General features: G+C 33.7%; 10 protein-coding genes across 10 annotated transcripts, besides 1 other annotated feature; 2 read left to right on the top strand and 8 right to left on the bottom strand.

The window, feature by feature from the left end:
• Positions 1–417: 417 nt before the first annotated feature.
• On the bottom strand, positions 418–3,069 carry gluA (beta glucosidase; the record flags this gene model as incomplete). The annotated part of the gene is made up of 3 exons (XM_004356190.1): positions 418–2,295; positions 2,366–2,653; positions 2,737–3,069. The coding sequence occupies 3 exons, from the start codon at positions 3,067–3,069 to the stop codon at positions 418–420; spliced, it is 2,499 nt and encodes an 832-aa protein (XP_004356243.1).
• Positions 3,070–4,603: 1,534 nt separating this feature from the next.
• Positions 4,604–6,250, bottom strand: DFA_08757 (phosphoesterase; the record flags this gene model as incomplete). The annotated part of the gene is made up of 3 exons (XM_004356189.1): positions 4,604–4,993; positions 5,087–5,598; positions 5,707–6,250. 3 exons carry the CDS (start codon positions 6,248–6,250, stop codon positions 4,604–4,606), a joined length of 1,446 nt encoding a protein of 481 aa, XP_004356242.1.
• Positions 6,251–6,669: 419 nt separating this feature from the next.
• Positions 6,670–6,756: a sequence feature (Short protein (DFA_08756, EGG17757.1) was converted to a misc_feature.).
• A 980-nt stretch (positions 6,757–7,736) lies between these two features.
• Positions 7,737–13,503, bottom strand: DFA_08755 (uncharacterized protein; the record flags this gene model as incomplete). The annotated part of the gene is made up of 9 exons (XM_004356187.1): positions 7,737–7,799; positions 8,268–8,312; positions 9,269–9,467; positions 9,677–9,763; positions 9,857–11,057; positions 11,138–11,202; positions 11,455–11,556; positions 11,666–11,751; positions 11,866–13,503. 9 exons carry the CDS (start codon positions 13,501–13,503, stop codon positions 7,737–7,739), a joined length of 3,486 nt encoding a protein of 1,161 aa, XP_004356240.1.
• A 320-nt stretch (positions 13,504–13,823) lies between these two features.
• DFA_08754 (uncharacterized protein) lies at positions 13,824–15,098 on the bottom strand (the record flags this gene model as incomplete). The annotated part of the gene is made up of 1 exon (XM_004356186.1): positions 13,824–15,098. One exon carries the CDS (start codon positions 15,096–15,098, stop codon positions 13,824–13,826), a length of 1,275 nt encoding a protein of 424 aa, XP_004356239.1.
• A 799-nt stretch (positions 15,099–15,897) lies between these two features.
• Positions 15,898–16,381, bottom strand: DFA_08753 (uncharacterized protein; the record flags this gene model as incomplete). Its single annotated transcript, XM_004356185.1, has 2 exons — positions 15,898–16,202; positions 16,339–16,381. The coding sequence occupies 2 exons, from the start codon at positions 16,379–16,381 to the stop codon at positions 15,898–15,900; spliced, it is 348 nt and encodes a 115-aa protein (XP_004356238.1).
• A 353-nt stretch (positions 16,382–16,734) lies between these two features.
• Positions 16,735–19,302, bottom strand: DFA_08752 (uncharacterized protein; the record flags this gene model as incomplete). The annotated part of the gene is made up of 3 exons (XM_004356184.1): positions 16,735–16,798; positions 16,985–18,742; positions 19,163–19,302. 3 exons carry the CDS (start codon positions 19,300–19,302, stop codon positions 16,735–16,737), a joined length of 1,962 nt encoding a protein of 653 aa, XP_004356237.1.
• Positions 19,303–19,755: 453 nt separating this feature from the next.
• Positions 19,756–21,061, top strand: DFA_08751 (uncharacterized protein; the record flags this gene model as incomplete). Its single annotated transcript, XM_004356183.1, has 3 exons — positions 19,756–19,759; positions 19,899–20,282; positions 20,358–21,061. 3 exons carry the CDS (start codon positions 19,756–19,758, stop codon positions 21,059–21,061), a joined length of 1,092 nt encoding a protein of 363 aa, XP_004356236.1.
• A 358-nt stretch (positions 21,062–21,419) lies between these two features.
• Positions 21,420–21,962, bottom strand: ap4s1 (adapter-related protein complex 4 sigma 1 subunit; the record flags this gene model as incomplete). The annotated part of the gene is made up of 2 exons (XM_004356182.1): positions 21,420–21,551; positions 21,657–21,962. The coding sequence occupies 2 exons, from the start codon at positions 21,960–21,962 to the stop codon at positions 21,420–21,422; spliced, it is 438 nt and encodes a 145-aa protein (XP_004356235.1).
• A 236-nt stretch (positions 21,963–22,198) lies between these two features.
• DFA_08749 (uncharacterized protein) lies at positions 22,199–25,641 on the top strand (the record flags this gene model as incomplete). Its single annotated transcript, XM_004356181.1, has 7 exons — positions 22,199–22,272; positions 22,346–22,779; positions 22,855–23,036; positions 23,120–24,043; positions 24,132–24,500; positions 24,588–25,310; positions 25,402–25,641. The coding sequence occupies 7 exons, from the start codon at positions 22,199–22,201 to the stop codon at positions 25,639–25,641; spliced, it is 2,946 nt and encodes a 981-aa protein (XP_004356234.1).
• A 138-nt stretch (positions 25,642–25,779) lies between these two features.
• On the bottom strand, positions 25,780–26,668 carry DFA_08748 (uncharacterized protein; the record flags this gene model as incomplete). Its single annotated transcript, XM_004356180.1, has 2 exons — positions 25,780–26,490; positions 26,552–26,668. 2 exons carry the CDS (start codon positions 26,666–26,668, stop codon positions 25,780–25,782), a joined length of 828 nt encoding a protein of 275 aa, XP_004356233.1.
• Between the last annotated feature and the right edge of the window lie 411 nt (positions 26,669–27,079).

Here is a 27,079-nt window from a genome sequence, read left to right as displayed (position 1 = left end):
ATTGAAATAAATAAATATAAATATTAATCTTTGATAAATAACAATAAACTTTGAAATGATGATAATAATGTAAAGTGTAAGTAAACTAATGTTCGTAGAAATAGTACCCCCTCTTTATTCATTTTAATTTTAATCATAAAGGTGAATGATTTTTTTAAAAACTATAATAAAAATATGTCTTTTTTTTTTAGTGGTGCGAGAGATCCCAAACTAAAGACAAAAAAAGGGGAATGCTAAATTTGTTTTTGTTTGTTATTATTAGGTTTTATTTTTAAGGTTTATGTATGTATGTATGTATGTATGTTTATATATAATCAAAATTAAATATATAGAGATAATTTTGTTTTAAAATGTTTGTTGAAAAATAGGTTTCTCTTTATACCCTATTACCTGAAATATGTTGTTTAAGAACTTGGTTTAGAGTAAATTTAACCAAATTTGTTGATCACCAATAGCAATAACAAATTGACCAGATTCAATGACGGCGGTATTGTCGATACCGATAAAGGAAAAGTCATATGGTTGGAGGACAAATTCGACTTGAACCGATTGTTGTGGAACGAGGTCGACCTTTGTAAAAGAACGGAGCATCTTGACTTCCGGGGTGACTTGGGCGTACAAGTCGGAGAGATAGAGCAAGACAGAGTCCTTGCCTTCAACTTGACCAATGTTGGTGACGTTGATCGAGATGGAGACATAGTCTCCGATTTGGGCAGTGTAGTTGGCACCTCCGATGGCAGTGGCGTTGGAGCAAATGTCAGTGTAGGTAAAGTTGGTGTAAGAGAGACCGGTTCCAAACTCAAAGAGTGGGGCAGTGACACCGTTCACCGAGTACTTGTGGTAGTAGGGAACACCAATGTCGCCGGTAAAGGCTGGATAGGTGAGTGGAAGTCTACCGGATGGGTTGATCTTGCCAAAGATAATGTCGGCGATGGGTTGACCACCGTCACTGCCTGGAAGGTAGGCCATGAGGACAGCATCGATTTGGGCAATCAAGAGTGGATCGAATACACGTGGACGGGCTTCGATGATGACGAGGATGATGGGTGCGGTAGTGGCGGCACGGATAGCTTGCAACAAGGTCGATTGAGCAATGTCAATCTCGAGGTCGCTAATGTCTCCTGGTGTTTCGGCTTCTGGCAATTCACCGAGTGCGATAATGACAGCGTCGGCGTGGACGGCGGCAGCGACAGCTTGGTCAATCATGGTTTGGTTCAAGACACCGACTTGGGTGCCTGGTTGGTAAGTGACAGAGGATTGCGAGCCGTTAAAGTAGTTCAAGACACCGTCCAAAATGGTGGAACCGTAAGGGATTTCGGCGTCGTTGACGGCACCTTGCCAGTGGATGGACCAACCACCATTTTGGTTACGGAGCGAGTCGACAGATGGACCGGTGAGGAGGATATTGCTAATCTTGGATGGGTCGAGTGGGAGGACGTTGTTTTTGTTTTGGAGGAGGGTGACAGACTCACCGACAGCATCCATGGCGACTTGACGATCTTCAAAGCAACCGATGGTGCCGAGGTATGGGTTTTGTGGGTTGGGGTATGGGTTGGTAAAGAGACCGAGGGCATACTTGAGGTTGAGGATACGACGAACAGAGACGTCGAGACGGGATTCCTCGACACGACCTTCATCGACGAGTTGCTTGAGAATGATTGGGAAAGAGTAGTCCAATGGCACCATAGACATATCGACACCGGCGTCGAGTGCCATCAAGATGGCTTCTGGCTCATCGGCAGCGACGTGATGGAAATAGACCAACTTTTCGATATCTTCCCAATCAGTGACGGCAACACCTTCAAAGGTGAGTTCGTTACGGAGGACGTCGTTCAAGTACTTTTTGTCGGCGTGCATTGGGATACCATTGACTTCACCACTGTTGATCATGACTGTACCGGCACCGGCATCACCAATGGCGGCGGCAAAAGAGGGGAGGAAGTAACGACGCAACATACGTTCTGGAATCCAAGCTGGAGTACGATCCTTGCCAGAGGCTGGATCAGAGTAACCAAAGAAATGCTTGGCAGTGGCAACGACAGAGGGTGGCTTGATCGAACTGGTAAATGGATTGTTGTCTCCTTGTAAACCGGCGACAGTGGCGGCACCCATAACAGCAGCAACCAATGGATCTTCTCCAAAGGTTTCATAGATACGTGGCCATAATGGTTGCACTCCAATACCCAAAACTGGTGCAAAAATCCATGGAATACCTACTGATGAAGTGTCCTTGGCACTAATTTCACCACCAGCATGAGCAATATCTGGATTAAAAGTAGCTCCCATACCTGTTCCCTAAAAAAAAAAGGAATTAATATTAAATTATTCTATTTCTCTATTTTTTTCTTTTTTTTTCTATATTTACTTGTGGGAAAAGAGTAGCTTCATGAATATAATTGGCACCATGAATTGAATCTAAACCATAAATCATTGGAATTTTGTTTGGAGAGGCAGCAATGGTAGCTTCTTGGATGGTTTGAATCATGCTCATCCAAGTAGTACTGTTGATGGTGTAGATATCGTTACCAACAACACCACCAGATACTGGAGAATTGAGGAAAGAACCAACATAAAAGGTCTTACAAATGTATTCCAATGTAGTGGCATTAATATCAATTGTGCCTGGAATGGTTGTCAATGTAGTAATATCCAACTGGAAAGAAATAGAAAAAAGAAAAAGAAAAAGAGTTAGAAATGGATGACTGATTGGATTCTATTTTTTTCTATTCTATTTACTTGAGTCATTTGACCAATCTTTTCAGTGATTGACATCTTTGACATTAATCTATCAACAAAGGAATCACGTTCCTTGAGGAATTTGTCAGAGTTGGCTGGTTTGCGAACATTTTTGGCATATTCTGGATGATTAATAGAGACGGTTCTCTTGTGGTTGAAAACGGTTGGTTTGGCTTCTTTGAGATAGTGGTGAGAGTGAATATGCTTGTCAGATTCCCCAACACTAATGTCTCTTAATGATAATGGTGACAAGGCAACTGAAACCTCGGTATAAAATGCAATGGCAAATAGAGCAATACTAATGCCAATGAAAAGATTAAATAGTCTCTTCATTTTTTTTATCTATAAAAGGAAACAAGAAAATGAATGATTTAAATGTTAGGGATATAAATAGAATATTATTTTAAAAATGGTCAAAGACAACAAAGATGATAAAAATGATATATTATTATTATTATTTGGAGTTGTTGTTGTGGAATACAAAGAAAAAAAAATAATAATATGTTATGTTCAAAAGAGACACACAAAGCGGGATGCTGCAAATCTATTGATGTTTTCTGTCTGTGATTCGAATGGTGTGTATGTGTGTATGTGTGCGTGTGGTGGTGGTGTGAAGAGTGATATTACAATGATCACTATGAAATTGAAACAATGTGGTTGTGATAAAAAAATCGGTACGATACCAATAATTAAGGGGGATTTTGGATAAATAAAGAGAATACAAACAAGTTTTGTGTTTATATTATTGTTGATTTTAATTAAAATGTTGTTCTATTTACAAATAATTATAATTTCCAAGAGAGTGAGATTTATCATTATTTATAGGCAGAGGAGAGGAGAGGAGAGGAGAAGAGACAAATTAAAGATTATAATAAATAATAATAGTCAATTTTAAAATTGACCTGAAATTGATTGAAGATAGGATAGGATAATAATAATAACCACTATCGGAACCGTGTCCAACCACAACGTCGAGTATGCGATTTGACAAATAATATCTGTTGTTGGTGCATTAGTTTGCACCATGATGCAAACCCTTTTTTTTTTAGTTAGTTTGAATCAAACTACTAATACAGATAAAGGAACAAGTAATACGAGGAGAAGAAAAGCGACAACGGGGGGTGGTAAAGATAAAGAATAACAAGCAAGTTGATAATTATGAGAAAGTCATTGTTTGTTTGAACATGTATAGATCATCTATTCGTCAGTGTCAGACACAATGCTACCCCTTTTTTAACCAATCAACCGACGAACGATTACCACACCTACTACTAGAACAACAAGATTTTAGATGAATAGATTGAAAGATGAACAAAAGATGGAGAGACGAGTGAAAAGAAAGTTGGTATGTATGACAATTGTAATTGATTTTAAAAAAAACATGATGATAATACAAAGATTGAAATATATATATTTACTGACTTGTTTTATCTGTATGTATAACTACTACTACAACTAAATGAAATGACTACAAAGTTTGGGTTGTCCCTTTTATTGTAGTGAAGAAGGGCTATGGTTCTTAAACGAAACTGTGGAATTGAATGGTGGAAAGAACTTGAAAGGCTCTGATTGGGCGCATTGTTCACAAAAAAAACAGTTGTCGCCAACCAATGATGACAAAAATCTAGATATTTGAACCCCCAGAGTGGTATCATGCCCTCAAGCTCACAACGAACTCTGATCGTCCTAAAACTTGTAGAACCAATGTCGACAAAAATTGGGTCGAGACCTTCATCGATTAATAACCAGTACAAGCGCAACGTTTTGACAAACCGAGAAACAAACAAAAAATTATAACAAACAAAATAATAATAATACTTTGTATATATATTTTTTTAATAAATAATAATAATAATGTTTCTTTTATTTAAAGAGTATTTATTATATCATCGTTTTTAGATTTGGAGGAGATTTTGTTTTTAATGCCATGGTAGATATTGGAAATACCGTTTCTAATATCAGCAAGAGAATAGAAACCACCATACATTACACAAACAAAGGCAACGGGAACTGCACACAAAAAGTCAACAAAATAATGGTAACGGAGATACATTGTGGCAATGGTAATTAAAAAGGCGGCAGTAGCAGATACGTATCCATAGGTTGGAATGATCTTATATGATGCAAAAGCTACGGCCCATGAAGTGGCAATATGACCACTTGGGAAGCTACCAAAACTTCCAGTTGCTCCTTGATCAATCAAACCTCTAATCCATCCTGCAAATCCAAATCCAACTAATTTTGTATCATAATATCCCTAGAAACAAATAAATAAATAAATAAAATATTAATATAACTAAATCATTAAATTTAAGCTTTTTACTCTCTCTATTTGTTTCTTTCTACTTACTTGTAAAAATACTCTTGGACTTTCAGCAGGAAACATTAAATTAATTGAGAAACAAACAAAATAGGTACTAATCCAAGAACAAATAAACATTTTTAATCTTTGATCCCACAAGGAGATTGTTTTACGTTCTTCCAAGTCGCTAGACAATGAAGCTCTCCAAAGCTTGTATAAAATGTAAATCTCCATAAAGTAGCCCCAAATATAATAAGAGATGTAGGAGATTTGGAAGATTTCGGTCGAGAGACGTCCAATAAATGAAGAAGGACCAAACCAACTGCTGTCTTGGACAAACAAACCCAATTGACCGAGAGGGAAAACCCAACCCATGAGTGTCTTATCTCCTCTGAACAAGTCAGTGTCCCACAAGTGAAGGTCGATACCCAATACAACTTGTCCTGTGGCATTGAAAAACGATGGGATACATAATCCCAACCCGATTGCACAGGCAGTTATTGAATATAAATACCATCTATTACTTGGTGCTAGACAAAGAGATACATATGAAGTTACTACTAAAATCGAAACAAAAAACGCAAATATAATTGGCTAAAGAAAGATGAGAGAGATAGATGTTAGAAAAATAATAATACTCTTTTTCTTTCTTTTTTGATTTTTTTTACATACCAATGGACCAACTAAAAATGAAAAGGTTATAGAAAATATACAGACAACTCCTACGAGTATTGAAAAGGTAATGTCAGAGTAGACAGGAGAATAAGGATAGACTGTGTTATCGTTTGATTTTTGATATTTTTGAGTACTACTAGAAACGTTATCAAATTCAGCACCGCCGCTAACCTGATATGGAAATTCGATTTGGTAACCAGGTTTGTTGATGCCATCGAGAGTGATGTCGTCATCACTTACACTACTGTTGCTATTGGTCTCCAATATGTCAGAGGTGGTGGCACGGAATCCCAATGTCTTGTCGAGACCTCCATTTTCAAACTTTTTCAATCCAATCTTGTCACTATTGTTGCTATTTTTTTGAATCTTTTTGTTGAGATAGTTTTGAACTGGTGGAAACCATCCCCATACTGAAAGTTGTGGAACATCCTTTACAAGTTGTTCTGTACTTTCATCCAAATTGATCTCTTCTTTAAGTGTAAAATATTTAAAGTTGCCAGTTTGAGCTTGTAATTCTATTGGTTGTGGAACTCCCATTATTTTAAGTTATTATTATTATTATTATTGATGTAAATATTATTGATAAAAGTCTTTAAACCAATTATATTTAATTATGTTCATGAAAATATTAAAATAAAAAATTAACTAAACTATAGTAATAATTATAATGATTAAAGTATTTGGTGTTGATATATATATAAGTTATAGTTTTGGTATATTAAATTGTTATTATTATTAAAGAGTTGTTGTTGTTGTTGATATTTAGCTAAATATATAAAAAACTAAATAAATTTCAACTATAGTATTGATATATTAAAATCCTATAATTTGATTAAAAAAAATAATCAATGTTAGTGTTTTTTTTCATAACTAAACTAAAGTTGTCAAATGAATAATAATAATAACAACAATAACAACAAAATTCTAGAATAAACGATATCAAATGATGATGAAAGATGATCGCTATGGCTAGTATTGAGTGTAGAAGCGATGTAATGATGAAATGGGGTGATATGTTTGTTTCCGTTAGAGATTTAAAATAAAATTGTGTGTTTGTCACATTGTGTGTTGGTGTATTGTTGATTTGACTACAACAGTCCAATGAAAAAGTAAAAATATCTACATTATCGTAGACAATATGATGAATGAATGGAATGAATGAATGATACTGACTAGTTCTAATATATTATTATTATATGTTACTATGGGTAATATTACAAATCCAAAATTATTCTATTTTTATAATCATTATTATTATTATTATTTAATATGGTACAATATTATTATTATTATTATTATTAATACACAAAAGTATAAATATATATTTGTTTTCAAAAAAATTATATTCATATATATGTCTTTTTGTTTAAGTAGTAAGAACAAGAGAGAAAAGGAAGGACCAAACGGTGGTTGGACAAATTGTTTTTTGATGGAAATGTAACGTCTGGTGCCAAAATTACTGCTCAGTTGTCAACATGACATGTCATATTTTTCGCGAAATGACTCTGAGTTTTGACCATATTTGTCAAAGAATGATTGTGGATCTGAGTTTCAACTACAATTCGAATGTCACCAAGATGATGCATTCGTTTCTAACCATACAACAATGAGGTGAGATGAGATATATGGTTACAAAATAACTTCAACCTCTATATACTATAATTATTAACACATGAACTATTATTATAAACTATAAACTATGACTATGAACATCGTTGTCGCTGTGGTTGTCGTCGTCGTTATTTGTCTCCAATACTAATAATATTACTATTACACTTTCTGACTTGTGACTGACTGACTATTGTTATTATATTATTATTATTATTATTATTTATATATTATTTGAATTAATTACCATATATATTATATGAAACTAGTATTTCTATATTTGATGTGTGATGTACTCTACTACTCTAACTCTGGAGGAGTGTTTTAAAAATAATTATATAATTTAAAATTTATATCTAGAAGAAGTAAAAAGAAGAATAAAAACAACAACAATATGGATGTACACAAATTATTTCTATCTTTGTCTTCTTACTCCTCCTCCTCCTCTCTTCTTCAATGCTCCCTCTTTTTCTAATTCCTTTTTTAAAAAAAAAAAACACAATGATGTAGTAGTTAATCTGGTGTTATAGGGGTATTGGTATATTGTTACCTCTCTCTCTCTATCTCTCTTATTTCTACTCTTTTACTGGGTGGTAGGTGTATAAATGAAATGTGTATTGTTCTTCTTCTTCATCTTCTACTTCTAGGTCACCACCCCCCCACAATTGTCGTTGTATTATATATGTGGGTGCAGAAAGGGTTAGGGGGTTATTTGTTGCGACAACAACAACACCACCATACGAATAGATTAAATACCATAGTAGTCGAGAGAGAGAGAAGTTGAATGAATGTATATGTCTTGACAATGATTCGTATGTTCACATTTCCCTCATTTATCAAGATTAACAAATGTGTGTTGTTGTTGTTGTTGTGTTGCTATCGCTACTACACATTTCCATCGACATTTTTTAAAATACATCTCTAAATCATTCATTCATTCAAATACCTCTTCTTCTTCTTCTTCTTCTTGTTTGTCTTGTTTGTTATTCTTCTTGATTCTATATATATATATATATTTTTTGTTTACTGACTGTATTCTGTTTGGTGTTGTAAAGAGTAGAGTTGAAGTATAAAAGGAGGGAAACTTTGTTGTGTTTTGGGTGTATGTAGGACGACGACACGAGTTTTGATGAAAAGACGCGACTATCTACGAGTGTAGTCACCTACATATATAATTTTAAATAACTTTTGGTTGGTAGATATGTAATGATGATTTATGTTTGCCTTGCTCTAGCTAGCTAGCTAGTTTAAGAGGTTAAATTAAAAGAATATAACACAATTGCAAGGTGTAGCGTCGTTATTCAAATAACCCAGAAAACGAAGGGCAAAGGGGTGTGTGTCGCTGCTGCAAAGACGGATTGTGTAATTGTCTTGACAAAAATCTGATCAAGCGATTTTTGTTTTTCGCTTGTTTGCGCAACATGGATGATGGAATTGATTGTTACCCTCTTAAAAAGGAAAGTAGTGTATGGATGGTGTGAAACTTACTTTGTGGTTAAAATTAAATAATTATCTTTATCTTTTTTTTAAAAATTAATTCTTTAAAACAAAGGAATCGATCGATTTTGATTGAAATCTACCTCTATTGAAATCTATTAAATAATAATAATGATAATAATAAACTAAACTAAAACTTGTGTTTATTTGTTAGAAAGATAGAACAAAGTAGTTGATCACTGACTGTTACTAAGATTAGTGTTTGTTTGTTCTAAGAGGTGTCAAAGCTTAAAACAACAACAATAATAAAACTAAAAAAGAAGAATGGTAACAACAAAAAAAGACCATTTCAATTGATGATGTTGTACTGATGCATAAAGGTGAAGAATTAATTCTTAGGCAAGACATTACTCAAAAAGTTTCCTTTTTAATTTGATGATCATGGGTGGCGACAGATGAGCTCATCACCATCAAGACAAAAATTTTTAAAAAATGGTGCTTTCACCACACAAACCAACGAGCAGGTGGTGTGTTTTTTGCAAACGAAACACCATTGTGCGACATTAATCGGTTGGTTGATGGGATGTGCGGTGGTGATGGACATGCTTCGATCCATGTCGCGAGGTGACATAATTTATTCGACACTACAACTTTTTTGAACAAGACGAGTGAACCTGCCAATTCTTTAATTTCAGAGGGTACAGGAGTTCTAAGAGCAGGAAGGAATTATAATAAACAGAAAGAGACGGAGCTAGGCTAGATAATATTAAAAAAAAAAAAAAAAGAGGGAAATCAATCAAATAGTAGTATAATAGATACATGATCAACTGTAACTGCACGCATGGTATGAATATTCAAATTTATTTCATTATTTTACTTGTGCACAAGTAATCAATTCATTTGGTGTAATTACTTTACTGATGATAGGGAGCAACACAAGTAATCGAGTACAATTGATTTTGGATACATTGTTGATCATTCTTGGCTGATTTCTTTGTATTTTGACTGTGTGTAAATATAAATATATATATGAAATAAATGGAAATAATTAATTAATTATAATTTAATTTAATATTTAGTTTTTAGTACTCTACTTACAATACTCCACATCCATTGATAGGAGCAGTGGATGAAGAAACTGCATCACCAGAGGTTGAAGATGAGGCACCACTATTACTACCACTATTACTACCACTAGTAGCACTAGAACTAGTAGCAAGTGAGGAGGCAGTACTACTAGTAGGATAGACGGGGGCTGGTAATGCAGTCATTTGAGAACCACCAGTTGACGTATAGTATGGATCACCCGATGAATACTTTCCACTGGTAAGTGTAGATCCTCCGGATCCAGTTTCTTGGAACCCATTGAAATAGCTACCTACCATATAATTGGTACTATTACAAAGTACCAAACCAAAGAATGCACCATCTACATTATATCCACCAAAGGGTGCTCCACTACCAGTAGAAAATCCACTTCCAGTGACACTAAATGATTGTTCTTGTTCAAATGGTTGTTGTTGTTCAAATAAATCAGCATTATGATCTGGACTATCAAAACCAATGATGGAATCTACAAGACCCCAAAATTGATCCATCTTTTGTTCTGGTGTAGTATAATGCTCTGAAAAGAATGAAGAGCCTCCTTTTGTTGAATCTTTACTACTGCTGCTGCCGCTGTCTCTTGGACTAGGTTTATTCCATCCTAAACCTGAGCCCCCACTACCAGCGCTAGCACTAGCACTAGTACTACCAGTACTACCAGCAGGGTTACCCGAGTTACCAGAAGCACTACCGCTGGCACTTGATGTAGGCCCTCCGGACGGAGCGAGACCAGGACAATGCATACCACATCTTTCCAATGTCATACACTTGTAGGTTGGAATCCAACGGTATTGGGTGAGTTGTGAAGGTTGTGGTGGTACGGTTTGACATCCATCAAAGATTGAAATGATCAATGATCTCTCGGGTTGTGGTGGTAGGGTCGAACTGCAACTGTAGGTCTTGGTAAATCCCCAAACGGCGGTGGCACCACATTGATCAGTTATAAAGGTGGTCGAGTTGGAAGGACTGCCAGAGCAATCTTCAGTGTCAAAATTAGAGATAGTGACAGTGTTGCCAGTGGGTGAGCATGACAATACTTGTTGTCTATAACAAACAACATTTGATCCAATCACCAAACCACCAATGCTCGATGATGCAGGGCATCCCCCTTCATTAAATGCTTCAACAATTACCCATGTAGTTGGTGTAGGTGGTGCATTGGTCTTTTTTGCAAAAGATACTGACAATACAGATACTAACAATATTAATATTAATGTTGATTTGAATAACTTCATTGTTGAATTATTTGATTAAAAGAATGAGAGATATAAATACCATTTGTTCGGACGTCAACTGAAGATCTTCTTCTTTTAATTGTAAAACGAAACAAATAAAAATATCTATAATTTTAATAATATCTTTTTTTGGGATATGGGAAACCCATCGAAAGTAAGATATTTACAATGTATCATCTCCCAGGGGCAACAACGAATATATTATAATCAGAAAGTAGACTGACTTGTCTGTCAACTAATTGATACACAATTCACAATGCCCAAAGATTATTTTAGATTTAGATTTGATTAAATTTATATAATATTACAAAGCCAGGTTAGGGGTTGGAGAGAGAGTGATTGGATAGATTCATTTACGCAAGAATACCTTGATCAAATATCTCTGAATTTTCATCAAGTGCTCTAAAACTAATACGATTACTAGTGTTTGTTGGATCAATATCTACTCTTAATATATAACTTAAAAATTGATAATATTAATATTAATATTAATATTTAGTTTCAACAACAATATAAATATATATTAAATTATTTTCTAGAAATAAATATTATTATTATTATTACTTACTTTACACTTTTAGTAATTTGTTGATACCATCTGGTACTTGGTAAAGATCTTAGATGTACTCCCCATGCTCCATCTCCCATGTATGTCTTTTAATTTAGAGAAAAAGAAAAAGAAAAAAATAAATGTTAATAAATTAATATTTATAGAATGATTTAAAACTGTCTTGTTGTTTTTGATTTGTTTTTGTTGTGTACACATACAGTAGAAGTATTTGAAATGGAAGAATTGGTAACAACTTGATCATTGTATAGAGGGTGGGTACGTTTATAAGCATGATCATGATTTTCAAATGCAATATTGAATCTGTATTGATCAAAGATTGATAACCAGGCCGATCTAACATCTGAAGATTTGGGGTTATCATAGGTACGAATGGTTGGGTACATGGGTACGTGGTAGATTGAGAATCTGAGTTGTGAGTTGATAAAGTCAGTATCGAGACGTTGTTTCATCCAGTCGGCTTGACCTGACATGGAATGTGAGGTGTGTCCACTGTCTAGGTTAAAGATGACGGTACCGTTGGTACCACCGATAGTGACAGCGTTGTATGGTTGACGATCGTCGACATTGTCGGGTCCTGGATCTTGGGACTGGAGGAATTGTGGAAAGTATCGGAGAAAGAATGGAACACGTGATTTCGATGCGTCATAGTCTCCGATCGCTTCGTGGTTGCCAATCGATGCGACCATGGCAATGGACTGTCCAGATGGAGTGATCATGATGCGTTGCCAGTTGTCGAGCCATTTGTCCAGCACACGGTAGCACGCATACTGTGCACGGTCGTATGCAAGGTCGCCGCCAATCATGGCAAACAGCGGGTCTTGTGCAGCTGCCACACGCGCAATACCGGTTGCTTCGTCGGTGATATCAACGTCTCCTCCAACCACAAATCTAAATGAAGAGGTTGGGTCGAGTGGAGCAGTCTTGAACGATCGCTCGCTGCTCCATCCATGGTCATCCGACCCACACGAAAAATAGTATATCGTGTCGGGCTCCAGTCCCGTCACATGCACCCAATGTACATGACGCTCGACCTCTAACGGCATACTATAACTATCACCAGTCGATTGATTTGCATACATTGTAGTAGAGTTGACACGTGACACCTCGTCATAGCGACAGGTTGACGGGGTGGATGGGAGGACAGGCGTATGGTAGTTGACAATGACGCTGTTATGAGGTTGCTCGTTGAGTGTCAGGTACACTAGACACGGCGCACCCTTTTCACAGGTTGGTGTCATGTATCGTCGCATGATACGTGTGTCACGCAGCGACAGGTTCTCCTCACACGTACCTTCCAACACAATACATAGTACCAACACCGCCACGAGAATAGCCAGGAATCCAGGTACATAGAATCTCTTTCTCTCGCGCAACTTGAACAAAGTACGTTTCCACCATCTTACAGGCGCACGTAAATGAATAGTCTGTGCCACCATCTTATTGCTCGACGGTGTCATAATCGAGATCCAGTGTACCCAACCAACCACCACCATAATAACTATACCAGCAGCTATATGTAAATGATCAAACATGACCAACACCAGCAACGTCAATTCAAACAACACCAATGCAATCGTCGACAATACCATTACCAAACGATAATTTCTCCTACTCTTAAATTCGATAAATTGGTCTATCGTTCCGTCTTCCACCACATCGTCCTTATTTTTCTTCATTGCAATGTCGCCATTCATCTCTAGTGTTGCAGCCTGTTCTCTAACATTCTTTCTAGACAATAGATAGACAACCACCAAATGTGTTACAAATACCAATACACTGAATGCAGTGATACATCCAACCACCAACATTGTCTTTTCCTCTACACTAAATGCCATCTCCTATACTCTTTTCTTCTTTCTCTATCTTTATAGAGAGAATAGTATTATTACTATTATTAATATTATTCCTAGAGATATAAATAGTTTTAATTAATTAAACATGTTTCAAAGAGAATGAGCTCAAGCTGCGGTTTTATAAAGTAGTTTTTTTGTGAAAATTGTAAAGGGCGCCTCCCTACCTCTCACCTGACACAAATCAATGTAGAACTGGTTATAATTCATCGAATCATTACAACCCAATACTTTACTTGAGAAAGAGAGAGATATGATAGGTTGGGTAATAAATAAAATATAAATATATCTTTGTTTGTTTGTTTTTATTCTACAATATCTGTAAATGAAATTCTTGTCATTTGGTTATTACTATTATTGGTATTGTTACTAAAACTTGATCTACTTGATCTACTTGATCTACTTGAACTTGATTCCGTATCACTTGAATTTATATTATTATTCATATCATTATTACCGTTATTATTATTATTATTATTATTATTATTATTATTATTATTATTATTATTATTATTATTATTATTATTATGATTGTATTGATTAATATAATTATGTTTAGTTATGTACAAAAATAAATCCTCTTGTTTTTGTTGTAATAATACAATGGATTCATTGTTTTCAGTGCTTTTCATTAGTTGTACCAATGATTCAAATTGTTCGACAAATGAACGATCGATATTGACTGACATGGTTGGTTGTTGTTGTTGTTGTTGTTGTTGTTGATTCTCTTGTTGTGATTCATCTACAAACAAACTATTTGATGACTCTTCTTCTGCTGTCAAAAGTTGATTTGAAATAGAGTTTTGGAAATTATCCATCAATGCCAATAATTGTTCTTTGATGGTTTCCAAATTGTTTTGAAGAATCTTTTCCTTTTTGTTAGAGGTAGAGTAGAGTTGCCAAAACTTGTTTTGTATCTCTTCCATCTCTGCGTATTTCTCTGACAGCAATTGATTCGATGCCATTTCATTGTATAGTTTTTGTTCGGCAATGATTCGACCTTGACGTTCAACGTCTCTACACTTTGCTTCGTTTTGTAGTCTCTCTTCCAACTCTGCAACCTTTTGCATATATGATCCCGATGGCAATAGTTCACCTGACGACAGTGATGATGAAGATGTTGATATCGACGATGACGATGATAAAGATGAAGATGATGAATTTGAATATCTTGATTCAAACATTGATTCAAATAAATTATTATTATTATTTATAGGTGAAGTTGATGATTGTGAATTATTATTACTATTATTAGTTTGTGAAGAGTTATGTTGGGATCTACTAAAGAATGATTTAAAGTATGTTAACCATGATGTTGATTGATTTGCGTTATTATTATTATTATTATTGATTCTATTTGGTGATGATTGTTGTTGTTGACGTTGTTGATTGTTATTTCTTGGACTATTATTATTATTATTATTATGATTTCTATATCGTTGTTGATGTTGTCCCTTTTCTTCCTCTTCTTCTTGTTCTTTGGTATTATTGGATAGTTGATCCAATCCATTCATCATTACAAACAATGAAAAGAATCCAACAAAGAGGAATAGTGAAAGTGATTGAGATGATTCACTCATGATTTACTATTATATATATTTATATAAATATAGAATGTATAAATAGATAGATAGATAGATTGATTGATTGATTGATTGATTGATTGATTATATATTGACTAACTGATAAATGATTATATTCTCTACTTGATTGTTACTATTGTTATTATTTACATATATATGAAGGTCTATTGATATTTTAAGGAGTGTGACAACAATTATTATTAACGGTTTATTTATATCTTCAATTGAACACACCCCAAACCATGCAAGCAAGCTTGATAAAACACAATATCGAGAAACAAGGAATGATGGAATGATGATGATGATGGAGACACTGCTGCTGTTAAATGATGATGTAATAAAGTAAAGGGTTTGGTGATGTGTTTGTTTGATCAACCCTTAAAAAAAAATCTGATCAAAAATTTCCTAATTAATAAATTTAAAAGAAAAGGCAATTAATTTGAGTAGACAGAGAGAGAGCAAAGCATTGTTAACTGCCTAATGAGTGTTGTTGTCTTTTTGATTACGATCGATCGACAGATGTACATTTTAGTTTAGTTTATTGTTATTAATTGTGTGTTTGTTGTTGTGTTTGTAGTTTGTTGTCCCCAGTTATAACTTTAGTTATTAGTTTGTTGTTAGTTAGTTTTTAAAAAAATGATTACTATTTTACAATGGTGTTTTTTTGTTTGTTGTTATGTATGTGTTTGTTGAAGTTGAGTTATATATTAAAAAATAAGAAAGAGAGATACAATAAAACACTCTCTTTCATTGGATTATGTTATGTTTTGTTATGTTGATCATTATGATCTTCTTCTCATTGGAAAAAGTGTCTTCTTTCATTCTTGATTCTAAAATTGCCTTTGAATTTATGACCAGAGGCACTTCTATTACTATAGTTGACACCGATAGGGACCGGTTGACCAGGATATGTAGTAGGTGTTGCAAGTGATTGACCCATACCAGTTGGGTACATTGGTTGTGGTACACCCATACCCATACCGTAAACAGGTGCTGGTGGATATGCATTATATTGTGGATAGACTACTGGTGGTGGAATAGTATATCCAACTGTTGGTTGTACTACTGAAACTGTTGGATATCCATATTGTTGTGGATAGACTATAATGTATTACAAGTGGTACAAGTATCAATAAAAAACGATTAGTCTTAAAGTCTTTACATAGAGAGGACTACTCTCTATATCTCTTTCTCTCTCTTTTGCTAGATCTCTGTTGTTAATAAATACAATACATACCACCTGGTGGAGGAATATAGCCTGGTGGATAATATGGGTTCATTTTCTTATATTACTTGTTGTTTTAAATAAATATATATGTATAATTCTAAATAAAAAGGTTTGATAGAGACCTTTTAAAAAGAGAGAGGTTGACCCTATAATATTATTTAATTTTGTTTTTTTTTATTAATTCACACAGTTTTGCACCGGTTTGCTTGCAGTTGCGAGAATTCGCCACATCACTTTTTTCTATACTCTTTCAAGAAAAGATACTTTTGATGATGGAGAATCAAAAGATACATACATAATTTAATTAATAGAGGTAGAATGGAATGAATGAACGAACGAATGAACAAAAGAATGAATATACAATATACAATTTTATTTACAGGTAGGTTATTTACATTTGGTTGGTCATTTCAAATAGAATGATAGAGCATTTGTTTTATCATAGGTATAACCTCTACAATTTGGAGCTCTTATGATATGATAATTGGATTGAATGTTTTGTTGGATGTCAGAGGGAATCGAGATCTTTGGAAAGTTGCCAGAGATGGATACTTTGAAATAGGAGAGAGTCTTGGGAGCAAAGATGGATTGTTGGAGATAGAGAAACAACAGCTTTTCAGACTTGGCGCTGTCAAATGGCGAACCTGGTACATACGGATCGGCACTATAATGTGGAGAAGGTACCGGTATAGATAGATTGAATGATGTAATGGTTGTCTTGTTGATTAATTGGGACAATCTTGCACCATAAGTGTCGATGAGATACGATATAAAGTTACTGGGTGATTTGGTCTCTCTACCAGAATACTCGGTGATCCCCAACGACACTTTTGTCAACTGGGTACATCCATCAAAATAGTCTAGGAATCTAAATAGACTGTCCATGTGAACCATAATAGATACTTCTTGGAGACTAGATTTTAGAGGTGCCAGACAATCTATTTCAAGTGGTACAAGTAGTCTTGAATACGATAATAGTCTTAGACTGTGGATAGATGTAGGTAAGGGATAAAATACTGCATCCAATATACCAGCACATGGTTTAAACAGACTAATACTAAAATACTCGATATTATCCTTTAGTTGAATACGGTTGGGGAATAGTTTGGCAAGATTTGCAGCAATATTCTCATCAATCTCTACAGATCGATCCAAATCCAATGGTATTGTTATACCTTTAAGATTTCTGTTTTGAAAGAATGGTTCGAGCAATGGTGTATAGGTCAAGGAACCAAGTGCTGGTGGCAAAAGAACAAACTTTTTAACATTGACATATTGTACCAATAGAGTTGCCAGAGGTTGAGTTGGTAAACATTCCAACCAAAGAGTTGTTAATTTGTTTTTCAAGTCTGTATTTTCCAATGCCGTCACTATATTGTCGGTCAGGTGTTGTTGGTTGGACGGGTCAAATGAAAAGCTAAGTTTACTGTAAAAGGACATTGTATGTATCGGTCCCTTTGCAACCGTCTCTACCAATGATATAAACGAAGGCATTTGTAATTGTTGAGCAGGTACTGAAACTGACAACGACGTTATACTACTACAAGCAGCTATCGTCGTCGAAATATAGTGTGGTATAGAATCTTGTATAATGGTAAAAGCAGTCAACGATTGTTTAGACAATTCAATGATAGCTGCCAATTCCTCTGCCTGTTGTAACTCCATTTTAGAATCCCTCTCTGAATAGTAATAGATAAGAGTAGAGATTCCATTTGGAAAACTCTCTTTATAAAATTCTATTCTTTCTTTACTATAATGTCTTGGTGAATGAAACTTTTGAAATACATTATCTTCAAATAATGGTTCAACCAATGGTGTAGCAGAAGTAGTAGAAGTAGTAGAAGTAATAGTTGTAGTTGTAGGTTGATCCTTTTTAGATTTAAAAAAATTAAATAAAGAATATCCCTTTTTTTTTTCTTTACCAATATTATTATTATTATTATTACCATTGTTACTATTATTTGGTGATGATTGTTGTAATTGTTGTTGATGTTGTTGTTTTTGTTCTAATTGTTGTTTTAAAGCTTGATGGACCATATCATCGGTGACCTTTAATAAATTAAGACCAGTAATATCAAATCGCCAATGATTGATATGTTTAAAGAGACAGTACTTTGAAGCTAGTTTTTGTTGTACAGAATCACCTCCTGCAAACTTTACATTGAATCCCAATGCACTTGTCAATGAATTACTGTAATACTCTGACACCCAATTAAACCACCGCCAAGACACCAATGACAATTGTACAGTCTCTTTACTCATTGCAGAACCATAAAAGAATATACTATTCTCTATATTGAAATCTAATATTAACTTTTGTAGATTGATTTGTAGTGCATTGTTTGAAGTAGTAGTAGTAGTAGTAGTACTACTAGTGATAGTTGTTGTATTTGAATTATCCATCCAATCTTTACTTCAGTAAGTATAGATGTAATCTAAATATTTAGAAGTGAATGTCACTCTAACTTATTTTTTGAAAATGAAGTAGTATTATAAAGACATGACACACATGGGTTTAATCTATTTTTTAAATCCATCATCCGTATACTTTCTTTTCTTACATTATTACTAATTTGTCTGATAATAACTCTACACTCTCTTTTGCTAAGTACAATTGTACTTCGAAGGACCTATAGCCTTGATATCGGATTTAGTATGGTGTATTCGTTCTAAAAAAATAGAAATATCTTTATAGAAAGTCAATTCAATGAAGATGCAATCATAAGATGAGCTTGAAATCGATAACATTTAAAATCGATAGAGTCATTTGTTAAAAAGAGATGCAAGGGGAGATTGATGGTCAATGGCCATAAACAGAAAAAAATCTTGACACTTTGGTACATCGGCATTTTTCGATTTGAACATGTGATGGGTCACTGTTGTGGAACATCCCTTGCGTCGTATTGTTGATGCAAAGCTACCCTGTGATTTTGGCGAATTGGAATGCATCCATCCTGCAACCTGCAGCATCATTGGTTGGTGGATATTTAGTTTAGGTTTTCTGACGAGATACACACCCACACACACAACATAATGAATAAAGAAAGAGAGAGAGCTTTAGTTTAGTTTTCATTCACTCCTATACTCTCGACACATACACATACACATAGCACAGCATAGCATAGCATAGCATAGCATATATTATTTATTTATTTATTTATTCATTCATACCAACCTATATTTTGTTTGTTGCATTGTAAAAGTTATTTAGTTTGCAAATATTTAGTCATTGCATATATAGAGTACAGCAGAGAAGCAAGCAAGCAAGCAAGGAGAGAAGCAAAACATACAGTCCTGGCGAGGAAGTGTACACTAGAGTCTAGAGAGCGATGGCAGCAGTCACCCCTTTACAAAGAAAGTATCACAAGTTATTCCTTTTGATCACATTCAGCTTTATCGGAATACCGATTGTTGTATATTCTATTTATGTGTATGTATTAGAGTAATAGTAGTAGTGGTTTGATTTATTAATACATTTATATTAATATTTATGTAATTTAGGTTGCCATACTTTATTCACTTGTCAACAGGAGGCATTATTGCATGTATTTTATTTATCTTATTTTCAGTATCCAACTACATAACTTTGTTGGCTACATCATTTACAGACCCTGGAAGACTAGCTAAAAACAGTATCATAGATCACCAAGAACATGATGATGATGATGAAAAGAAATCATCTGATTCTCATAATAACCATGGAACAGCAGTTCTATCAATCAATGTTGTTGTTCCACAAGGTACCAGTACTGATCAATCATCATCTTCTGCTTCAGTTGAAGAAGATGATTATGAAGATGGAGTAGAGGAAGATGTCGACGTTAGTAATGTCAATCACGCTACCCATGCCTCACCACCAGGATCAATCACACCTTCTACATCAACTCAATCCATACCTTTTCCAGACAAAACCATTCTCATTGGTGATTTTCCCTATACTGTCAAATATTGCGGTATGTATAGATAGAGTTAAGATAGATAGAGGTAGAAGTATTTACTAATTCATTATTATTATTAATTTAATTTAGAAACATGTTTAATTTATCGACCACCAAGATCTTCACATTGCAGCCTTTGTAATGCATGCATTAGCAGGTTTGATCACCATTGTCCGTGGGTTGGCAATTGTGTCGGTCAAAACAACTACAAATACTTTTTCTACTTTATCGCCAGCGTCGCACTCAATATTTTAATTGTACTCATAACAACTATATACCATCTAGACATTATTTATAAAAATACAACTATATATCCAGACAACAATAATAATAATAATAATAATAACTCAACCGACAATAATAATAATAATAATTCAACCGATAATAATAATAATTCCTCAAATGAACATACAGCAGAATCAAAGTTTTGGAAAGTTGTATCAAGTCATCCAGTTCACATCTTTTTAATTATTTTTAGTTTCTTGATGGCACTTCCTGTTCTCTCATTACTTTATTACCATAGTAAATTGGTATTACTAAATGAAACAACAAGAGAAGATACCAAAAAGATGTTTAAACTAAAACAACAACAAACCGAATCATCACTACCTATTTCAAGTTCACCTTCAACTCAAAATTTAATCAATATTAATGATAATAGTAGTGATACTAGTTTAGATGGAAATAATAATAATAATCAAAATAATCATATCCACGACTATCGCCAAAAGACCATTTATAATAATCCATTCAACTTATCAACCATTCACAATATAAAATCAGTATTTTGTTAATAATAATAATATTAATAATAACAATGACCTTTACTGTTACTGATTTAGGCCATTCATCAACTCTTTTCCCCATCAAAATAAAAAAGTGTACATATATAAAATTAAAGAAAATCATTTACATTACTTTATTTATTACTCTGACATTATTAAACTGTTTAATGATTGTGCAATCCAAATAATTCTTTCTTGTGGTCCAAAAGAGAGAGGGAGTGTATCATTAAGAGAGAATTGTTATCATCAATTCCAGGCGAGGAATAATGATTCCAACTGCTACACCATGTATCTTTAGAGTAACCACTTTTTGTCCACGAATACTTATTCCGGATTGGGAATACTTCGATTGGGAGATTTGAGTTGATCAAGATTTCTGATCAGCAATCGACATTAAATTGACAGACTCTAATATATGAAATCTAGATATCTCCAATATATGACCATTTGAAATCATTTCATCCAATATAAAATGTGCTTTTTCTAGATGAAACATAATCTAAAAAGAGATTGAGAGAATTAAGAGATATTAGTAGTTGAATACTACATATTTGAATACTACATATTTGAATACTATTCCTTTGAATACTATTCCTTTTCTTACATCTAATTCACAAACTTGTTCAAATGAAGCATCTAGTATCTCTACATAATTATGTATTAGTTCCAAGATTGATAATTCATTCTCTGAACTATCAACACCAACTATAAAGTAGAGTGATGAGTATCTGCGATACACCAATTTATAGTCTTTGTATTCTACAAAAGAGCATTGACTTGCATTTCTAGAGATACACTTTCTAACAATCTCTGCTTCCATTGCAGGACGTTGATCGAATGGTATAAAGTCATAGTAATGTGATAATCTAATTTGTCCTTGTTTGTTTGATAGTAAAAAGAATTTAATCATCCTCCTTTCTTTCTTCTATTCATACACTCTATCACATTGACCAAATCTAGCTAATGGGTAATAACAACAAACGCGACTAAGAAAGAAGAAATGTTTGTGGAATGATCACCCACACAGGCTTTTTGAAGATTTTTGCAACAAAAAAAATTCTATTGCAAAAGTAGGAGGTGTCTGTCTGCTTAATGAAGCTGCGATACTTATATTAATTATTAGTTAGATTAGATAGATAGAAAGAGATGGCAGAAGAAAAGCAGGCTACTGCATCTTCTACTTCTTCACCACCAGTACAACAACAACAACAACCTGTATAGTATGTATAGTTAGAGTATAGTGCGATTGATTGATTGGTCATATGCTAATTACATTTTGGTTTGTGATATTAGTATTCTAGCAACTAGAAATTATGATAAAGATAGTAAAAAGTTAAATGGTAGAGAGACTGAAAAGCATCCTCTTGGTGCTAATTGGACTGTCAAACCACAACAGAAGGAGAAAGAGACAACACCTGTAGTTACAACATCAACCTATTTGGGAAGCGATGATGATCCATTGTTGACATCAAATAATACAGTTGATCCATTGTCAAAGGCAGCTACTGAACAACAACAAAGAAACACTACTGTAGATCCATTGGCAGCTAGTATTGCATCGATGGGTGGTATCAACACTGCTCACACATCATCCAAACAAATGTATCACGATGAAAGTTATATTCCATGGTCTACAATGAAACCTGCTATCCTTCAACAATACACAAACGATGATTTAAATCCAATTCAATTATCTTTCATGTCAAATACTGGAATGAGTGGTAAAGGTAATATAAAGTTATAATGAAACATATATATTATATATAATAATTGCTAATTAATATATCTATTTCTATATTTAGTTAAAATATCAATTAATAGATTAAATAAGATTCTTGAGGAATTGGAACAAGATAAAGAAGAGAAACAACCAACTCAATTAACTCAAGGTGATATCATTATGGATATGGAAACATTGTATTCTGAATTACTTAAAGCTTGGAAAGCTGAAGATAGAGTTAGAGCTTTAAAAATTTCAATTCAAGTATGAAACATAACAATATATTTATAATATTTATAAACCTTTTACTTATTTCTCTATCTCTCTCTCTCTCTTTTTGTGTTTAGACTGCAAAATTATTATCAGATATATCAATTATTAAATTTTATCCAAGTAAATTTGTAATTGTAACTGAATTGTTGGATAAATTTGGAGATTTGGTGTATGATCGTATTCAATCACGTTTAAAGGCCGGTCAAGGTAAAGACCCAGCCAAGAGAAACGAGAAATTATATAGTGATCAAGCCAAAGAGACTTGTCGTAATTGGTTCTACAAGATTGCATCGATTAGAGAGTTGTTGCCACGTCTCTATGCCGAGATTTCTATTCTAAAGTGCTATGAATTCATCCAAGGCGATGTCAACACTGAACCAACCAGTGTCATTTCACGTATCAATGCCATGATTAGAGGTATTGGTAATCCTTTGGTTGCCAACTATGTCCGTGCTTATTTAGCACGTAGAGCACATGACCTTGCACCCGAATTCAAGACCTACATTATTACCGGTCTCAAAGACTTTGTCCATGCCCAAAAGTCGTATGAAAAGAGCAAATATCTCGAAGATATCCTTGCAACTCAACGTATTTCATTGACTGACTATTTGGGATTGTATAGTCCATCGGTCGAGTGGTTGCTACAGTGTCTTGCACACAATGGCAAGCCAAACATTCTCGAAGAGGTGCTTGCCATCTTCCGTGAGAGTAAAAACTCACTCCTTCTCAACCACATCATCTCTTCCTTCCCACCCGAATACATCTGTACCAATTCGACCATGTTTAGCAATTTCATCAAGGAGGCTGACAGTATCTCCTATCCCAAATACCAATTGTACTCTACTTTTGGTGTTAATTTGGTACTTGGTCATCCACCAAAGAATCAAGTCCTAGCCATTCTAAATGATGTCTGGAAAGTTGTTTCTTATTTTGATAATCTAAAGGACTACATTAGTGTTGCCGAAGTTTTTATTGAATATGTTTTAACTCATTGTGGTGTAAGAAAAATAGAAAAAAAAAGAAAAAAAAAGAAAAAAGAAATATATTAATTAAATCTTTATATTTATTTATTTATTTATTTTTTAGAATAAGGAAGCAGATATATTCTTAAAGGATATTTTAAGACATGTTTTACCAGATAAAGCATATGAAGGAATTCAATCACATTTACAATCGATTGTTTTAAAGATTTTATCTCATATTCAAGATTTTAATGTCTTGGTTGGTTTGGCCAACTTTTTACCATTATTGGATCTATTTAATGGTGAATCACAAAAACAAATTAGTAGAAGTACATTGGAAGCTTTATCAACAAGTACAAGTTCCATTTCAGATCCAGTTTTAATTAATACCTTTTTAACCTATGGTAAAGCTTTACATGATTCTTTGAATACTCTTAGTTTCCAAGATGAAATTAGACAAGTTACTCAAGTTATTATTAATTGTATTAATAAGGTAAAAAAAAACAAACAAAACAAAACAAAATATATATACAAAACAATGTGATTATAGTTATTAATATTATTTTATTTATATTTTTAGTTTGACTTTGGTAAAGATGTTGAAAAACAATTAAACTTTTATGTTGATTGTCGTCAAACATTTATTAATTTTGATCAAGTCAAGTTTAGATTGGTATTGGGAGTTAATACTATTTGTCAAAAGACATTGGCATTGGTACGTGGAAAGCATACATCCAAGACATCATCATTTATCCGTGCATGCATTGCCTATTGTTTCATTACCATTCCATCAATTGACGATGTCTTTTTAAAGATGACACTCTATTTGCAATCTTCGGGTATTGCATTCCAAAACCAAGCCATGTCACAAGCCGATTCGCTTCTCAAGGCTGCCATTACCTTTGTACAAGAGATTCCACCTATTTTGGAGTTTGGTCAAGTCAAATCAACTGAAGATTGGACCGTTCAATACCTATCCAATTTCATTTCTCTCTTGGTTGTCGCTCCTGGACATCCAGAGAATGGTCCATTCTATCTCATCAAGGCACTCTACAAGGTTGTCAAAGACTATCCATGGGAACGTGCTACTACTGGCAAATCACGTATCATCATTCAAATCATGAGTCTTTGTTCCACTTGGGCTCAACAAAACCTTCCCTATCATATCAACAATGTCGAATCAAACGATCAACTCTTTGCTGGTGACCCAGATTTTACAAGTGAATTGAATGAATTCTATGGTCTTTTAATTAAAGATTTATTATCTGAACTTAATATCTTAAAGGATGAACCTGATCCTTCAGTATGTACCATTAAAAAAAAAAAAAAAAAAATTAAAAGAAAAAAATATTAATATTAACCTCTCTCTCTCTCTTTCTCTCCTCTATTTTTAGACACAGAAAAAGATGGTATATGTTTGTATTGATATGATTAATACTACCATTAATATTGCTGAATTAAATCCAAAATCAGCATCACTTATTTATAATTTGTACAATATGGCAAAGAAATCGATACCATCAACCTCACACTCTGAATTGACCTATCTTAAAAATACTCTAAACTTTGTTGGATTACAATCTAAAACATCTAAATTGGCTGGTGATCTTTTTATTAAACTTAATGCTATTTAACATATCTATCTATAATCATCGTACAACCATACCAATTACATTATTCTCTCACAAATTCATACCAAAATTATTAAAATAATAAATTCAAAATATTTAAATTAAATTATACTTTTAATATTCTTTTATTTATTTATTTATTTAAAAGACACCAGAAGCTTGTGAATAGAGATTAAATGTACCTTGAACTTGGGACTGTGAAACAACTTGGTTAGTGTTGAGGTCGACGGTGGTCAAATGGAATTGGTTGTTGTCATTGTCAGAGAGGAATACAAAGTAATTGTCAATAAACCAAAGGTTGAGTGAGTTTGGGAGACCAATGTCTTGATTGTATGATATAGAGGCAGTGAAATTATCGGTATCTAAAAGATACAATGTCATATTTGAACGTTGGTTCACATCAAAGGCGAGCGTATAAACTTGTTTGTTGGCACAGAAAAGGTAGGTATTTGAACTTGGTGAAATACCAGTGACATTGGCATTCTCGGATTGTTGGTTGTCTGAAACCGAATACGAAGTCATTTCAAATACTTTGTGGTAATAATCAGAGTTTTCAAAGATATAGTAGGTGCCTACTCCATCAAAGCATCCTGATGGAATAGAAAATCGGTCTTCCATATCAATTTTGATAACATTGGTAGATTTTTTGGCAAAATCATAGACAAACAATTTAGGACCAGTTACAACATAATAGACAGAGTCACGAGCAGTGTCATATTGCAAAGAGGAATCAATCCATTCGATACTTTCTCTAATAGGACCAACAAATTCAGGTCCGTCTAATATTTGTCCAGATTGTGAAATGGTAATGATTCCATAAGCATTGGTTGGACTATCAACCAAAATTAGAAACTTTTAAAAAAAAAAGAGTTAAATTAAGCAATCCATAAAATTTATATTGATTGATACATACATTATCATTAGCATCAACACCTAAAAATCTCTCCAAGCCTAGAATTTGTGGGTGTTTATTCTTGATTGGGATGTTGGTTGAGTTCACCTCACCTGATCCAATATTAATCACAGTCATATCTATGGAATAATGAGCTGCAAATGAAAAGATGTATAGATTGCTTGGTGGTGTTGCTGAAACATATCTAAATATATTCTGTAGAGATAGATTAATAAATAAATGAATATTTTATAATTAGAATATAACCTACACAGCAAGATGCTAGAACACATAAAAAGAAACAAAGTTTAAAATTCATTTTTGTTTTCTTTTAAAAGATAAATGAATTGAATCAATTCCCTGTTGAGAATTTGGTGATTAGTTTGTATCCATATGACAATTTAATTTTCGAGAGATTCGGCCGAATCTTGGGAAAAGTATGGTCGACAAAAAAATATCTTGTCCTTGTTTGCAGAGTCAAAAATATCTATATTCCCAATTAAAGACCATGGTTTCCAAGATTAATAATATTCTAAAGATAAAGTTTTG

The sequence above is a fragment of the Cavenderia fasciculata genome (assembly GCF_000203815.1).
Source record: "Cavenderia fasciculata unplaced genomic scaffold Scf_ET2XIPL01COFD4-5, whole genome shotgun sequence".
Taxonomy (NCBI): Eukaryota; Evosea; class Eumycetozoa; order Acytosteliales; family Cavenderiaceae; genus Cavenderia; species Cavenderia fasciculata.
This window is presented reverse-complemented; position numbering and strand designations above follow the sequence as displayed.